The sequence below is a fragment of the Strix uralensis genome, chromosome 2 (assembly GCF_047716275.1).
Source record: "Strix uralensis isolate ZFMK-TIS-50842 chromosome 2, bStrUra1, whole genome shotgun sequence".
Taxonomy (NCBI): Eukaryota; Metazoa; Chordata; class Aves; order Strigiformes; family Strigidae; genus Strix; species Strix uralensis.
Window position 1 is genome coordinate 114,832,300 of NC_133973.1, and position 18,253 is coordinate 114,850,552.

The 18,253-nt window shown below is 41.4% G+C and overlaps 1 protein-coding gene across 1 annotated transcript in view; it reads left to right on the forward strand.

The window, feature by feature from the left end:
- The window catches only part of FLT3 (fms related receptor tyrosine kinase 3), a 46,930-nt gene that overhangs the window by 17,603 nt on the left and 11,074 nt on the right, over window positions 1-18,253 (forward strand). The window contains exons 7-17 of the mRNA XM_074860788.1: window positions 809-926; window positions 3,168-3,304; window positions 3,917-4,056; window positions 4,138-4,291; window positions 8,845-9,010; window positions 12,549-12,655; window positions 13,904-14,015; window positions 15,576-15,754; window positions 17,210-17,322; window positions 17,421-17,553; window positions 17,643-17,747. Coding sequence (XP_074716889.1) covers window positions 809-926; window positions 3,168-3,304; window positions 3,917-4,056; window positions 4,138-4,291; window positions 8,845-9,010; window positions 12,549-12,655; window positions 13,904-14,015; window positions 15,576-15,754; window positions 17,210-17,322; window positions 17,421-17,553; window positions 17,643-17,747 — 1,464 coding nt within the window. The remainder of the gene's footprint in view (window positions 1-808; window positions 927-3,167; window positions 3,305-3,916; window positions 4,057-4,137; window positions 4,292-8,844; window positions 9,011-12,548; window positions 12,656-13,903; window positions 14,016-15,575; window positions 15,755-17,209; window positions 17,323-17,420; window positions 17,554-17,642; window positions 17,748-18,253) is intronic.

Genomic DNA, 18,253 nt, shown 5'->3' on the forward strand with positions numbered 1-18,253 from the left:
ATCTCCATAGGTGAAAAAAAGCCTTCTAGGCCCAGCTTATAAGAGATAAATGAAGAAAGAAATTAAAAAGCCAAAAGTATTAGTTTCACCTTAGCATGTCACCTTGCAGGCAGTGGAAGTATGACTCTAAAGAAAATGTGGCTCTTCTGTGTGGAAGCTGTAATTTCATTGTAAAATGACCTAAAACCAGACTCAGTGCTTTTCATTTTGAGTCAAATCTTTAGCAGTTTTAATACATCAAATTTCTGTGTTTAGTCCAAGTCTGTGCCTGACAGGTTCAGGGGACTGGGAGTTGTCTAGGAACCTTTTCCCCCTCAGTTACAAAATAGGATAGAGAAGTCTGATGGTTATCAGAAGTCATTATCACCCGTTGTTTTTCCATCCCATATCTGATCTTACTGAGTAGTATGCAACAATCCCATTATGTGTAGAGACTTTGTAGTCTCAACAGATACTCCACCAAAGGCCACAGGCTTGGAAAGTGATTTAAAAAGGTATCTATGCTCCTGCCCTCTGAAATGAATAGCAACCACAGCAAATTAGCACCTTTCAGTATCAGTCTCAGGATTATCCTCTGGTGTACAGAGGCAGGCCTTTGCTAGGGGGAAGCTGTGCCTTTAGCAATCAAGGCTGAAAAGCTCCTGAGACCAACCCAAAATACCCCTAGGGCAGAATCATTTTCTATTCCCTTGGTGTTGAAACCTCCTGAAACAAATTACAGCTCTGTAACTTCATGTACTATGAAATGAGCAAAACACCATTCCACTTTTTTTTCAGCATTCTTAAACATTTGCATGATTTTTGACAGAGAAACCAGGCAAACCCTATTTCAGGAAAAGAGAAAAATCGGATGCCATTGAGTGCATATCTGAGAGCTACCCCCAGCCCTCTGTGGAGTGGATATTTTGCAAAACACCTGAAAAGAGGTATGATGTATGTTTATATGCATGTTGAGTGTCTAGACTGAAAGTTTACCATCTTCTGAAAAAGAACGGGAAGGCTTTGTACTGCTTAGTGTGCCTGTTGAGCTGGGGAGGTAACTGAAGAAGAGCTTTGGGTCAGAATTTTTGGAGCCAGGCTCTGCCGGGTTGCACACCCACGTGCTTGTTGAAAACCTGTGTCTGCATGATCCACTTTTGGAGTGCTGCAACACATTTTTCTTAGAAATGTTGGCTGTTGTGCTCTTGTGGAAACTTTCAGCTCTTGGCTTGAAAAAATCTATTCCAGATTCTATTATTTTGATGTCACAAGAGCAAATCAAAGGTATCTCATTTCCCTCTAGTTTTTCACGTTTTTTGGAAATGTGGATCATAGAATAGATTAGGTTGGAAGGGACCTTTAAAGGTCATCTAGTCCAGCCCCCCTGCAATGAGTGGGGACATCTTCCACTAGATTGGGTTGCTCAAAGACCCATCCAAGCTGACCTTGAATGTTTCCAGGGCTGGGGCACCTATCACCTCTCTGGGCAACTTATTCCAGTGTTTCACCACCCTCACTGTAAAAAATTTCTTCCTTATATCTAGTCTGAATCTACCCTCTTTTAGTTTAAAACCATTAGCCCTTGTCCTATCGTGACAGACCCTGCTAAAAAGTTTGTTCCCAACTTTCTTATAGGCCCCCTTTAAGTACTGAAAGGCTGCAATAAGGTCTCCCCAGAGCCTTCTCTTCTCCAGGCTGAACAACCCCAACTCTCTCAGCCTGTCCTCATAAGGGAGGTGCTCCATCCCTCTGATCATCTTTTTGGCTTCCTCTGGACTTGCTCAAGCAGGTCCATGTCCTTCTTATTTTGGAGGCCCCAGAGCTGGACATGGTACTCTAGGTAGGGTCTCAGCAGAGGAGAGCAGAGGGGGAGAATCACCTCTGTAGACCTGCTGGCCACGCTTCTTTTGATGCAGCCCAGGATACAGCTGGCCATCTGGGCTGTGAGTGCACATTGCCAGCTCATGTCCAGCTTTTTGTCTACCAATATCCTCAAGTCTTTCTCGGCAGGGCTGCTCTCAATCTCTTCATCCCCCAGTCTGTATTGATACCAAGGGTTGCCCCAGTCCATGTGCAGGACCTTGCACTTGGCCTTGTTGAACTTCATGAGGTTCACACAGGCCCACTTCTCAAGCTTGTCCAGGTCCCTCTGGATGTTATCCTGTCCCTCAGGTGTGTCAACTGCACCACTCAGCTTGGTGTCGTCTACAGACTTGCTGAGGGTGCTCTTGATACCACTGTCTGTGTCATTGATGAAGGTATAGTCTCCGTCTAGACTGCTGACAACCCCTCTGGATGCAACCATCCAACCAATTCCTCATCCACCAAACAGTCCAGCCATCAAATCTATATCCCTCCAATTTAGAGAGAAGGATGTTGTGGAGGACCATGTCAAAGGCCTTACAGAAGTCCAGGTAGACAACATCTGTAGCTCTTCCCTTGTCCACTGATGTAGTCACTCCATCATAGAATGCCTCTAGGTTGGTCAGGCAGGACTTGCCCGTGGTGAAGCCGTGCTGGCTGTCTCGAATCACCTCCCTGTCCTCTATGTGCCTTAGCATAGCTTCTAGGAGGATCTGTTCCGTGACCTTCCCAGGCACAGAAGGGAGGCTGACAGGTCAGTAGTTCCCAGGGTCCTCATTTCTACCCTTTTTAAAAATGGGTGCTATGTTTCTTTTTATCCAGTCACCAGGGAGAGTCACCTGAAAGGTCAGGAAGATGTTATAAGGGATCATAATTTTCCAAGCTACATTTTTTTTTCCATTTTATTAATATATAAATTTGATTCTATTAACAGCAGGAATAATGCCTTTCTCTGCAGCATGGCAGTTTGGGATCTGGGACTCATAACAGCCACTGGATTTGCAGCGGCTCCCACCACCAGAAATTCAGAGATGTGATGTGAAAGCTCAACCTCCATGATTTCACTCTTGTCCAGATTTTAGTCACAGCATTACCTGTCTATGAGTCAGTTGGGGCATATTCAGGTCATGTAAGCTCATATTTCTGCCTAGGCTGTGACATTTTTATTTTCTTATCTTCACCTTTCCTAGTTCCTTTTTATTTGGCTATGTAAGATCCAGTTTTCCCACTATTGTTTACATATTCTCATGGCTTGGAGAGTTATCAGATTTATTTGCTTGAGGTTAACCAAATGAGTCAATGAATAATTGTGCTTGTAATTGCAGTTGCCCTGATAAAATACATGAAGAAACTGGGGAAATAGGTGGCATACAGAAGGTACAACATGAATTATTTCAAACTTATATATGGTGCTGTGCAGTTAATGACCTGGGCAGAGAATGCACCAGCCTCTTTACAATAGGTAACTTCCCTCTAAGGTTTACTTACATGCGAGCTGGATCCTGACACTGAAGTTAGTTGCACTGCTCATCTGAGTACACTTTCTGGGCTAAGCTACTTGCTTGTAAACACTGAAACAAATCTAACTGAATATGATTGCTCTGTCGCATGTTTAAAACCTAATTCTAATAGCTATTTGTCATCTCTGTAAAAAATGACTTGCCCTTCTACTTTTGCTAAACATCTATTAACTTTTTCTTCATGCTTTTAGGACTGTGTTGCATGGTAATTCTCTTCAAAGTGTTCTCAAATATGTACATTTATAAATAATTATAAATTAATATATAAATTCAGTTTTGTTTGTCTGGTTTTTTAAATAAACCTGACCTGAGCTAAGCTCTATGCTGAACTGTGTCCTATAGATATCTTGTAAATTATGAGAAAATTTGGCTTGAGACATCTAAATCCAACAAATTTACTAATTTCATGGTTAATGTGTAATTTTCCCAAATTCTAAGTATCATTACAATGTAATAATGGATGTCTATACAGCATTAGCAGAAAAAATGTTGATCAAACTGAGCATTTTTCCAGGCAAAGTAACAGTTTCAGTGACTATGTTCTGATTTTGTAGATTTAAATGAAAAACAAGCAGCACCTTTACCTGAATTACTTCTTAAAGTCGGGGAACCATTGATGATCAGATGCAGAGCTGTTCACCATAATTATAAATTCAGAATAAAATTATCTTTTGAAAACAAAGAAGTTGAGCAGGTAAGAAGACAGGGCATATTTTAAAACAAATAATATTGGGCACTAACAACTGATTAAATGGGAATCTCTGTTGAAAACTAGGATCACCAGTTTGAAGGATTAGACTATCAAACAGATCTCTCGGCGGTTCGGATCCAGTATGTGTTTACTTCAGCGGCAGGAAGGAGTGATAGTGGACATTATACCTGTTCTTCTACCGTTCATCCGAATCAAACTGCTTTGGTTACAGTTTTAGGTAATTCCAACCCCTGGTGTTAATTTTGTCCCTCATTTGGTTGTTTTTCTTTGTTTTCCATGTGGCAGTTCTTTGCTTGCAGGTATGCAGCATATGTTTGTAGTTCCTTTTCTAAGGGAAAAGTGTTTGCACTTACCGGCAGTCCACGAGAGCCAAGAGATTAATCTGAAATGATTCATTCTGGTACCTGGAGATAATCAACCTTTTCTTTATATTGCTTTTCAAATAATTCCCATTAAAAGACAGTGCTTTTAGAGGTGAAATGAAATGGCACTGTTTAGAGATCTAGTCTTCATGATTGTTTCAATGGTATCTCTAGAAACACAGCCTGGGATTCATCTTATGTTATTGTAGGTCAGTCTCAGCAGTGTGACACAAAGCCAGAGTGGCTTTTTGTGGTGACACAGAGCTATAGGGTCCCCAGGGGACTATGCCTTGGGCTTTCTGAGCAGCGGGGAGTAGTGTAGTTGTGTAGCCCTTCTCTGTGCCACCAACTCAGATGTAGGCAGCTGCAGAGCAGATACAAATAGCTAGAGGTAAAGCACTGCATAAAACACCATTTCTGGAGCTGTCCAAGAATATAAAATGCATGATCTGCCCTGTGTGTTCATCTGTTAATGCTCTGTGTATTAGTCTGGCCAGAGTCTGGAATGACCAGTGACTGGTTTCAACTAATGTGAGACAGAAATGTCCTGCTCTGACGCCATTATGGGTTTTGAAAAGCTGTAGCCATGGTCTGTCTCCTCCTCACCACTTGCTCCCACTGCATCTCCCTTTCACTCACATATGGAACCTTCACCCCACCTTTGCTGCACCTTCAGAGGTGGGGAGGTAAGGCAGGGGTGCTCATGGCCTCTGCTCTGTTGTTTTGTATGGTCCCTTCAGGTGCTTGTTGCTCTTGTACAGAAAAAAGCAGATACAAAATCTGTACCAGGCCTGACCTGGGTCCGACAGAAAAGAATCAGTTGGAAGGTTCTTAGTGGTGGGCTCTCCCACTCAAAACCCAGAACAAATGAGAAATGACTGTTTCCTCTTATGGCAAGGGAGTGACTGACAAGTGGCCATTTGAGTTTGCCAAATTTTTTATGGGAAAGTAAATCTGGGGAGGAATTTTAGCTCCAAAACCTGTGGAACTGGTAGCAGAAAAGAAATAAAAGCTTTTGTGTTAATGGAGAATGTAAGCCCAGAGAGATGATGAACAGCAAGACTCGACAGAGCTGGCAAACTGCCATGCAGAAGTGCTGCTGCAGCTGTGATAGATCTGAAGGAAAACCTGAAACTAAAGAGACAACTACTCCAGCATTGTGGTTGTTCTGCATGTATTCTGCATTCCAGGTGCTGAAGGGAACCATCCTCCTAACACCAAGCTACACTAGGCCTGAAAATTTTAAAAATCAAAAGCATACCAAAGGAAACCTCATTCTACTTAAGCAACATGTTGATTTAAAAGCAAGTAGTGTTGAAGTTAGTCCAGAACAGCCTCAACTGCAAACCTTGTTTCTCAGATGGAAATAATATACAAATAGTCATAAATCTGGAAATAAGGCATAAAGAGGAAAGCTGTAGTTAGGATCATGCTGCTGGAGTAAGCACTGGCATTAATTTTCTGACTGGTGTGCCTGGAGCTGCAGTCTGTAGTGCTGAGAACAAGGCTTTCCAAAGCACCCACCATACATTTGACCTTAGATGTAGTTTCTCTCAGAGTTTACAACACCTAAGCTAGAAACAGTAGGAAGTGAGAATATTTACCCTAGTCTCTTCAGAAATTACTTTCCCAGTTCAATATCCTCTTTTCAGCTTCTGCCTACCATTGAGCAGGAAGTTCTCTCATCATTTACAGTAACTGAGTACAATACCTGGGCATTTTTTTCTACACACATCTTCTTGGCAAACAAGAAAGTAGGAGTGAGTGGGTAGTGTAGAGGTAGGGCAAGATCCTCTTCTTTCTCAGTACTGGTGCCCAGTTCAGAAATAGTGGCTTCTTGGATCCATAAACTATCAGGTGTGAGTGTGTGTCACAGTAACAGGGGATATTTGAGTCACTCTCTCTGGTAGGCTGTATTTCTGAAAAGGGTATTTTTTGACCGGGGTATGACAAGCTACAATGATTGTCTGTATCCTCCTTAATACCCCTTATGCCAGCAAATCTTCTGAGGGCTCATTGGTTTTGCTGATGAAAAAATCTGTTTGTTTACTTACATGGTTAGTTAAAGTGGGGGGATGTTGTCATACCTAGCTAACAGCCATGCTTCTGATCCACCCCAGCCTTTAGCTTAATGTATTAATGACAACCCGTGTTGGTGTGAATTTGTGCTATCATCCCAAGTTCAACTTCAGCAGGGACATAGATACAGATTTCACTCAGTTGTCCATGACATAGGGTAGCAGTTTCTGAAATGATCAGTGTCCTACCTTTAAACCATCACTGTGCATGAGTCAGCACCTATAGTTACACTTGTAATGGTCGTGATGTAACTTAACCAAGAGAAAACTGATTTGGTTGGCACATACTGTATTGCCTGGGGAGCCTGGCTAACATAACTACATTGATGGATTGTCTTCTAATCTCTAATAATGCCTTGCAGCCAGACAGCTCTTGTTTGCTCTTTGCTAATTGGTACTTCACCAACTTATCCCATCTTGTGTAGCTGGTCAGCTCAGACAGGGTAGTTAGGCCACTTTAAAGTGCAACAGAGATCACGCCAACAACTGCAGCTGCAAGGCTCTTTGTTTCTGCAGTTCTTATGCTCAGTTTCCACCAGTGTTGAATAAAGAATTTTTAGCACTACGCAATCATGGTTCGGGAATATGCAAGCTATTTTGCAACACATATTAGGTTTAAAGCAACAAATAAACAAATACAATAAATACAGAGACTTGAAAGCTTTGATTCCAGTCTCAAGAATTTCATCTCACCTCTCTGTCATTACTGAATAATCATGTTCACTCTTTCTCTGGCAGAAATACACTTAAACCTGCCAAAAAATGATAAGCCAAGAAATAATGTGCTATTTTCTTTCTCCTTCAAGAAAGAAACTACTTTTTCTGAGCTGTTTTCCAGAGAAATGGCATAGCCTGCTCCAAGGTCCTTGTGTGCACTCTGGAGAAAGCTTTTACTCTTGGCTGGTCATGTTGTTAACAATACACATAAAGATGACATTCTGCCTGGAAAGATGAGGTCCAAAAGATCATTCAAAAGATGAAGGTCTGATTTATAAAACCAATAAGCCTTTAATATCAAAAAGTAGGAAAACAGTCATGAAAGGAATCGCTTCATGTTTTAAAATACTGAAATTTTTGTGGTTTATATGGGAGTTTCCAGATAGTATTTTTTAAACCAGTAAGCTAGACAGAGATAAAACATGCCAAGCAGAATATAGGGTTACAACCAGAAGAAAAACATTCAAAAGGAAAAACCCAGTCCAGCAATATTTCTACAGTGCAGTTTTTCACCATGTGGCTGATTAAACGCTGCCACAAGTTTCCCAGATGTTGTAGACTCTACTTCCTTGGAGATACCCAAACTCAACTGGACATGGCTCTGAGCAACCTCTTCTAGTTGGACACGCTCTGAGGAAGAGCTGGACTAGACATCTCCAGAGATCTCTTCCAATGTATACGATTCTGTGATTTTTATGGAGTGGATTCTAGCCCCACTGATGCCTTTAGGACAACTTCCTCCCACATGTGTCTGCTGTTCAGCCTCTTTGGGTGGGATTCATTTCACATCATGAGACATCTAGCCCCAGCAATTACTTTGGTTCCTTCAGCAGTCAGTGTCAAGAAACAGATATTTTCTTAAGCAGTTCAGTACATCTTTGTTGTCTTCTATTTTAGGATGAAATACATCTGGACATGCGTGTCTCATTCCACTGAGTTTATCAGAGGTCCAAACAAGCAGCTTAGGTGGGTCACTGAACTTCAGACAGCTCCATTAGGTGAAACTAATCCCACCATAGCAGGGCAAGTACCAGCAGTTCATGGTTCATGCACATCTTCAAAACACTTTTTCATGTTGCTGTTGTCTTGCATCAAATATGTCTAATTTAGATGGAGAAATAAAGAAGCAGCTACAAGATTTATTTGCAAAATCTTCAGCTCATTTCAGGGAAAGAGAAACAACTACTATTAACACCTGATTATAGTGGAGGTGCCACCTGGTTTTGTTCCCTGCTAGAGGAAAGCCAGGGAATGCATCTGTTAATGCCTGGAACACACACCTAAAACAATCCAAATAAATAATGGTGTTGTTGGCCCTGTGGCTCTTGTAGGCTAGACTGGGGAGAAATGTCGGACCATTTGGGAAGGGCTCTGGTCTGACCAAATATGCAACTTCAGCAGGCTCTGATCATTTGTCTGCAGCCGAACACAATGACATCATTTCAACACTACTTTGAAGCATTATCTTATTTTGATTAACAGGATGCCTTTTGTGATGTAACATGGTGCTTTTTTTTGCTTGTGATAACCAAAATGAAAAACATACAGTTGTCAAAATTCCTTCATTAAGCAGTCCAGCCTTTGTAATGTAATATTTTTTTTTTTTTTTTCAGAAAAGGGATTTATAAATATAACCGACTCTAAAGAAGATTTTGAAATTGGTGAGGAGGAGTTTTGCTTCGAAGTTAACTTTACAGCATATCCACCAGTTAGATGCATGTGGCTGTTTTCCCAAAAAACATTTCCATGTAAACAAATTTACAGTGTGGATGGACACAGGTACTTGAATATTTTGGAATCATTTGATATAATAATGTTTCCTCTTTATATCTCATTTTGACTGCTTATTGTGCATGTTTTGTACTCTATTTGTGTTTTTAAAATGTGGATGGGCCACGTGATGAAGCTATGTTAACAAAAGACATTCAAACATTATTTTGGCTTTCAACAGCAGTTCATGTAGATAACTTCTAGAATCACTTTATTCTCCATGTTATAATAAACCCCTTGGTAAGTTGTGCATCTATCAACCCTTTAGTTTGTATGCATTTTGCCATGCCCTTTCTCTCTAACATAATTTCTCAGTTACAGATCTGCTGCAGTTTTCATACTGGATCACAAGTTCTACATGTTCCCCTTTTGTCATCCTGTTCTTGATGATGTTCCCAGTGTCTTTCAAACTGCTCAAATCAAGTCCAGGGCCCCATAGTTTCCCAGGCCACTGTTAGAGCTGTTCAACTGTGCCTGTGCCACAGAAACATACCGTTCTGCTCATTACCCAGGTCATGTATTCTTCCACTGCTGCAAAACATGTTTTGAATAAACCTGTTAGTTATCTACCTTTTTTGTTATTTCCTACAATGAAGTTCTGGCATGAATCCTGTTTAAGGATAATGTTTTCTCCATTCCCTAGGCTTTCTAATTTCTTGATAACATTATCTAATTTCCTTCAGAGTTTCTTTCAGAGTAGTCCCATGGCTTTCAAGGTAACAGCTCTTATTCACCTCAATGAAAATAAAGCCAAGCTGCTCTTTTAAATTTTTAGCTTTAAAACCAAGCAGGACCTAGGCAGGCGTTAATGCAGCTGCACTGATTTCTTCTCATATTCTTACAACCTCTCTTAGCCTCTGCATAAAACTGTGTCACAGCCTTGATTATTCTTTTTATTATTTCTTTCCTTAGTATTTTGGTACACTCGATTTTATCCACTAGCTTGTCAAGTCATCTTTGCAACAGACTGGCCTTTTCATCTGCATCAGATGGTGTATTGAGTCAGACATTGATGAGGTTCAGAGACAGCTTAGTTCAGATTAGTAAACTGTCATCTCCTGACAGTGGCCACAGGAACTCTGTCCCTGCTGATAAAGTGAGGGCTGTCAGCAAACTTTGATAGCATTGGGTGGGTGTTGGTGACTAATCTGCAATGCCTGACATGGGCCAGACAGATCTCTTCTTTGTGGTCAAGATTGATCTTGGAAATGAGGTCTCAGGGGATGGCCATGGGCATTTGCTCATCCTTAACCAGTAGGTACCTCCCTCCAGCTGATGATGCTGAGCTGATTTGCTTTGCAGCTGGTATGGACCGCTTCTCACTGCTTGTAAGAGCAAAAGTCAGTTTTGCTTGGATGATTGACAGCTGGTGTAAATTCAATCCAGATAAGAAGAAGGTGCTGTGGACTGGGCCAACAATAACAATTTTGAAAACTCTTGAAATAGCTTAGGTAACCCTCATTAATTGGTCAGGTGCAGCTGCTGGTGGCCTGGGGTTTATGAGTCATTCCAGATGGCCTTTGCAGCACCGAAGTAGCGGTTGCTGAGTGCTGATCACCATCTGCCGGACAGGGGAAAGTCCAGCCTGTGTTCCTGGAGCAGCGTGTTCTGGGCTGGCTCAGCTGCCGCCAGCCCTGCACTGGCCACAGCCACAGCCATGGCCATGGCTGCCTCACCACCCCAAGCATCACCAAATCATGGCCTGGAGGCTGCTTCAGATAACTCAGTCATCCATCTGACTGCGTTGTTGATTAAATACTTTTTTTTTTAATGTTATTTTTAGGTAGTTATACTTTACGTTTATTTATCATCCTATTTATTTTACGGGAAAATATAATCGAGGGAAAAATACATTAATTCGGTGATTATTTCATCTGACAAGTACATTTTTCTATGCAAACATCCCCCACAGATATCCAGTTTTGTTTGAATACTAGCGTTGGATAGACATGTATCACCTGAGCAAAAAGAGTTAGGGTAGATATTTCATTCAGTTTGAAGTCCCCAGAAGCAGCAAGGGGTAGTGAGATCAGGAGATCCTGCCTACAAACTGTAGTGCAGCAGATTTTGATGTGTTTTTAAAGCAGGTTTCTCAAAACAAAACAAGGAAGGTCATCACGTACCTTAACATATTGTGAGCCTGACTTTACATATTTTAGTTGACTTCTGTGTAATCCTGTCTCCCAACACTTCTACTTTATTCTTTTCATATCCTTTTTCATTTCCTATTTTTCTTTTTTATTTATTTCTACCATTTCCTTATCAAATTGTCCCTCCTGATTATAGTTCATATTAAATTTTATTAATTCTGTCCCTTTCTTTAGCTTTTAATTTCAGGTCCCAAGGATTCATGTCTCCTGTCAGTGCCCTTACATGTTTTCAGAGATTCCTTCAGAATTTCCATTTTCTATTTGCATTTGTTGTCTCTCTGTTTTAGCACACTACTGATTTTCACTTCCCTCCTAAGAGCAAATGAGTTTTCATACACAGAATGACCTCTGTTAAATTTATGATGTTTATCTCATGTCATCTTATATTTTCAGGTATCAGACACACTCTTTTTTAATGACTTTCTCATTATGTCATTAGGATTTGATCCTTCAGATTTAGGATTTCAAAAGTAACAGATGATTTATTGTTTCTCCTGCTTTCAGTATCTATTTTGAGGCATCTGAAAAGGGGTCTGATTTTAAAAAGTCCCTGAGTTCAGGGACATCTTTAAGGCCATTTCAAATGAAGACATTCAAAAGTCAGTAAAGGCTAAACTGCCAGTGGCTTCAATGTGAGTTTTCTTGCTCGAGAATTGCAAAGTGACTTGATCTCTTAGTTCATTTGTATGAACTCATTCTCCTTGCTTAAGGAGAAACACCATGATTTTAGTTATCCAGATTTCTTGTTCCAAGCTCGTTACTGCATTCTCTTACTTTGCAAATTACTGGTACATGCTGTCTTTTTTCTGTCTGCTTCAAACTCCCTGATATGCCTGCTTGCCTTTATCACTGAAGTTGAGTTGGGGGCCTCCTACTCAGTTTTCCTTGGGCAGTCAGCTAAAATATCTGCCCCCAAAATGCCAGCAACTAAACCTAAGATGACATTTTCTTAAGTGCTCTTCTAATGTTGGTGAGTTGCAATAGCTGCCATTTAAATATGATAATCATCCTGACAACGATAACCTAGTCAAAAGGACAGAAATAGGATGCCATCTCTGTAAGATGATATATATCCTGGTCTTAGTATCTGCACCAGGATGTGTTATATACCTGTCTTCCAATGGATTGGTATCAAAATCACAACCTAACAGCCCACATGCCCTGCAGGAACTATGAGAAACATTGCAGAATGAAATTGATACTGCAGGAAAAAAACAATCCTCTTATCAAAACAGTTACATTCTGGGGTTTATATTCTCTAATCAAAAATGATTTAGTCTGGATTCCTCATTAAAAGATGTTGAATTGTTTCAAACATATATATGAGTCTTGGCTACATTTTAAATCTTTTTCAAGTTGGTCTTTTGTCCTTTTCTCTCCTTTTCTTTGCTCCACAGCATTTCGTCAAAGTTCTGCGACCATCAGCACCAGCCTGGGATATATGTATTTTATGCTGAAAATCATGATATGGTCGTGACAAAAAAATTCTCTCTGTACGTGAGAAGTAAGTGAGAAAATGATCCCTGTGAATATTTGGCAAAGTCTGAGATTTTGCCACTGATATAACTGGAGCTAATATGTTGCTTTTCTCTTGGTATTCCCCATTTCATTTACATGGATTTATTGTTAAAAATGGAGAAGCACAAGGCAAAAATGTGATTCTTTTCACACTGCCCTACACTGCTGAAATCCAGGCACTGGGTCAGAGAAGGATGCTGGCTGCTTGTGGGTCATATTTCTTGTGTTGATCAGGTATGGAGAAAAGAGGAAGGAGGTAGAAGTTGTTAGTTTTTTTTCTCTTCCCTTTAGTCTGCCATAAACAGAGAGGACAGAACATGAAAAATTAGTCATATACCGAGAAAATGAATGTTTCTTAAGAAAACCACAAAGCCTAGGAACTTTGTAAATTAGAGTGACTATATTCTAATTCTACAAAGCTGGAATATATGTGACTGCTGTAGAGACCACATGAGATACACAGTCAGAGGAAACACTTATCCTTGTTAGCTGTTAGCTTTCTATGGTGAGTTTATGTCATTTTTTTCCTAATGCTATTTGTGAGTTAATGCGGTTAGTCTGGAGACCCTTTGCTGTGTGACACATATGTTAGGGCTGCAGTGCCTCCTACACCCCTGCCCACAATTCGCACACATGCAGAGTCTGATACAAGGAAATGATCACCTACTTTGTGGAGAAATCCCCTTGCACCCCGGCGCCGGAGTAAATATACCTGCTTTATAACTCTCCAAGTTGTAGAGTCTGTTTCCGCAAATCAAGTCTTGCCTGGTGCTCTCAGTTACCTCAGTTCTGCCACATGACTGCAGCACCTCACCCTTGCTTTAGGTTAGGGATCATTATTTATTATATATTATTTATAAAGGGATCCTCTGTGCACATTTTGTATGAGCTGGACACCCAAATCTGGGGTGTCAGTGGAGTCCTAGGGCCAAATGCTTGCTCCGAGTCAGAAAAGCAGAAGTCAAGACTTCTAATTTTGGCTCTGCCACTGTTTTGGTCTGGCTGTGCCTGTACAGAGAAGTGGCTGCTCCCCTTGCCTTGACCACACTCCCATCCCACAGAACCAAGGCACAGGGCTGAGGGCTGCACCCAGCTCTCACAGTGGCATGTGGGTGGGTTATTTTGAAAACAGAAGCAGATCTTGGTCTTGGCAGGTGTAGCATTGCCACATAAACATGAAGGGTTTTGGTTACTGATGTGCTGACAGAAATTGTCTTGTGTTATCTTGTTGTAGGAAAGCCAGAAGTAACGATGCAGCTGTTGTTCAAGCAGATCTCCTGCACTGCTGACAGTTACCCTGCCTCATCCTGGGTTTGGAGAAACTGTCCTGAACTGAACTCATCCAAGTAAATCATCTTCCCTCTTTTTGGTTCATTGCAAAGACCGTATCTGAGCTATCCTTAGTTAAATGAAGACTGGTGTGTAACAAACTAAGTGTAAAATGCGCTTTCGACCATTTGTACAAGGGGACATGGTGGCCCACTCCAGGGGAGCCAGATCACCAAAATGAGGGAAATTTTTCAATTTTTATATTGGCATCAAGTGAAGTCTGTAAAGATCTGTATCTCAGGCTCTTTACACTGCAACAAACCCCACTGGGTTTATATCAACAGTTAGGTAGTCACAAAGTCCTATCTAAGCTTTTCTCTTGGCCTATAAAATTTAGAGGGCATTCAGGGAATGCATTGGTTAATATGGGCTTGATTAATTGATTATGCTTTGGTTAATACAGCTGTTATTGTGACCAGTAAAGACAGTGAGAGTGTTTCCTGTAAAGTTAGTGAGAGTGTTTCCATTTCCTCTGTTTATTTAGGGCAATGACTCAGGCCCTAAAATTTCAAGAGATGCTGAAACAGCTTTGAGCTGTTTTATGAACTCTGCAGTGTTTATTTATTATGCTAAAGAACTAATAATCTCATGGTGCAGAAGAGTACTGGATCAAATTATCTTTTGGAATATTGTGGATAAAGCTCTAAGTATTTTAACTAGATATAAAAAACTGTCTAGACCATTTTCTCATCCATACCTCTGAAAAGGCTTCCTAACATCAATCTGTGCAGAAATGGAAAAGGAAAGAAAACATCCAGCTAGTGAGTTTGAAATACTCTTTAAAACATCTTTCTGGAAAGAAAATGCTGTGACATTTCTTTTCTTGGGAAATTCCACAACTAGAAGGTAGTACTGTGTAGAGATGATTAAGTTTTATTTATTTACTTACTCACTCATTTATTTGTGTGGACAGTAAATTAGGCAGTAAGCTGATGAATGATAGAAAAGCTGAAAGTCAAAATTATCAAAATTATCTCTGTGTGGGCTTCCTTTCCCTTGAATATAATGTTTTCTCTTTCTACATATCAGGTCTTATTTAAGTCCTTAATACAGGGCAGATGCTCTCCATCTTGAGTGAGAGAAACTTCGTGGTTGAAATCACATACCTTCAGGGAAAGGAGTTAGAACTTTTACTGTGGGTTCATTTTGTATCTATTGTTTTAGTAGCAGCTCATTTGGAGCTGCTTAGTGGTTTGAGTGAGGTGAAGGTGAAACCAGTGGGAATAGATGCAGTAGGAGGGGGTCGTTGTCAACTGTGAAAATTGGTGGAGGTCCTGAAGGTCAGGACCTGCAGGTGCCCTGCCAGGGCAGTGATGGAGAGTGGGAGTGAGCCCAGTGTAGGAGGTAGGGAACCCAGTTGACCCCCTTCTGACCCTGCCATGCCCACCACCAAAAAATAAGACTGGCAACTGCTCTGAAGCCTCCCTCTAACAGTGACAAAAAGCAAGCCCATCTATCCTTCCCTCTTTCCCTCCCTTCCCATACAGATGTAAGACATGTTTTGAAGCATCCCACCTTCTTCCCTGGAAAATGCCACTGTGAGCCAAAAATCAAAACTGGTCTGCTTTCTTTTTCAGCTGTACAGAAGAAATCACTGAGGGAATTCACAACTTCTTGCCAGAGAGGAGATCCTTGGGGTCGTGGATTTCAAGCAGTACTTTAGATGTAAAGGAGACAACAACCACCTTCTCTGTGGAGTGCTGTGCAAACAATTCTGCTGGTTCAGCCTGCGAAAAGAGTTTCATTAACCTGTCAGGTACCATAAGCCAGTGCTTTAGCACAGGTTTTCTCAATTAAAGCTAATATGGTAGAACTTACAGTAGTTTTTATCTGGCTAAATGGCTGACCGTGCAATGGCATTGCAGGTAAAACACAAGCACTGTGTGCACACAGTGTGGGAAATGGTGGGTGAATGGGAGATACATGTGTCTTTCCTCTGGTCCCAAAGCAGGGGTCTCCCTCATTAAAATAAGCAGAAATTTCACACAGATAGGAAGTGCAGGATGGAGCCATGGCAATGGTGGGGTCTGCTTTTTTATTTAATCTTAGTAATCCCTACCTGAAACCTGGAGGTATCAGCTTTGGGAAAAGCTGAAGCCACTTTGGTAGCTGGTGGCAAGTGTTAGCTCTTGTTCCTCTCCTGGAGGCCACTGTGGTGCTGCCAGAAATGCCTGTGGGAGCTCTCCTCACCCCATGGAGGTCATCACACAACCAAGCAAGAGCATGACTGAGCCAACAGACCCACTCAAGGGTTAGTCCCTGTCTGGGAGGCAGCAGAGAATACTGGGGAGTACAGTAAGACCTTCTTAAACTGCTGTAGGCAGGTGGCAGAAGGCTAACCCCTGGTTTGGGAACTGCTGTGCAGTCTCTCTTCTTGTTGAAGGCATGAGAGATTCTTTCCTCATTGAACAAAAAAGTCAATATGATTATTTGCCCATGCACTTTATACTTGTAACACTGTATACACTTACCAGGGCAAAATATTTCAGTTACAGGGAACATGCTGTGACACCTGGGAAGTGTTTTGAAGCACCCAGATATTTGCAGTACAGAGATTTCCTTTGTCATGGATGAATAAGCAGTTTGGTGCTTTTGACTACAGCTGGCAGAAACTGTGACCACTGACAGAGATTGAGCATTTATGTTGAAATTACAACAGAAAGTAAGCACAATACTTACAGTCTTAGAAACTAGCAGAATATGAGAACAGGTCTCATGTAACACTTACCTACCCACCAACGCCTTATAGTATGGTCTTGACTTGTTAAGTGAGTTCCTGGCTGAGCAGCAGAGCAATGCTCCGAGCAGGTTATGAACAGTCCGCCTGCTGGTAACTGGTGCTTTGGTACCTAACACACATTGCTTGGGGCAAGGCACAGGGAGAGAGGGGGAAGATGCAGTGAGAAGAGGAAGTGCTTATTCCTGTTTATGCTCACAAAGTCCAATCCATCGATCACACCAACACCTCCATGCACTTAGATTTGTTAATTGGTGTAGCATTTTTTTAACATGAAAACAGATGTCAGAATCACCCAGCACTTAAAGCCTCCTGCCCAGCTCCTTGCTTTGCATGTGGTTCTGTCTCATTCCCCATGCAGAGGAGGCCCAGACATGAGGGCACTGCAACTGGCAGTCACCAGAGGTTCTCCTTGCACCTTTAGCTGTACACACAAGCTCTGATTCAGTGGGTAGTAATATGTATCTCTTAAAGTTGCAGGAGCTGTTTCTTCCCCTCCGGACAGTGCTGCATTCTATATCTCCATTGGATTTTTACTCCTATTGATTGCTCTTTTGTTTGTATTCATTTTTCATAAATACAAAAAGGTAAAAGCAAACATAAAAACCTGCCCCTTCTTCTTTTGTTCCTATCAGGCTGCTGCTTCTTCTCTAAGACTTATTCCACTGTTTTTTTTCTTCCAAAGCAATTTAGATATGAAAGTCAGTTGCAAATGATACAGATGATAGGCCCATTGGATAACGAGTACATCTACATTGACTTCAGAGAATTCGAGTATGATCTCAAATGGGAATTTCCCAGGGAAAATCTGGAATTTGGTGAGCAGTCCACAAGGCAAACCACAACGTTGGAGTAGCAGCCTGTGCTGTACCAGCCGCAAATAATAATGGCATATTGTTTCTTGTAGGACAGGTCCTCGGTTCTGGGGCTTTTGGGAAAGTGGTGAATGCGACAGCTTATGGAATTAACAACTCAGGAGATTCGGTCCAGGTCGCAGTCAAAATGCTCAAAGGTACGATAAACTCTGGGTGCCTTTTGCAAGCAGTGATGTATTCTGGCAACTCCAAAGCAGTAGTGTTGGAAGAAATCCCTTTATATACAGACTAGCAGCTACACCTCAAAATACTTGGTTTCAAAATCCTTTCAAAATGCTTTCAAAATCCTGTTTCAGTTTGGAAAAGTATTGCTGAAGTGCCTTCTTCCTGCAGCGTGTTGTATTTGTCCTACGCACCACAGATCTGGGTTGTGTGGGGAAGCATGGAGGTGCTCTGCTCTAAAGCACTCTAAAGCATAGCACTCTAAATTCACAGAATCACAGAATCATTCAGGTTGGAAAAGACCCTTGGGATCATCGAGTCCAACCATCAGCTCTACTCTACCATGTTCTCCCCTACACCATATCCCCCAACATCTCATCTAAATGACCCTTAAACACATCCAGGGATGGTGACTCCACCACCTCCCTGGGCAGCCTATTCCACTGTCTGACCACTCTTTCTGTGAAAAATTTTTTCCTAA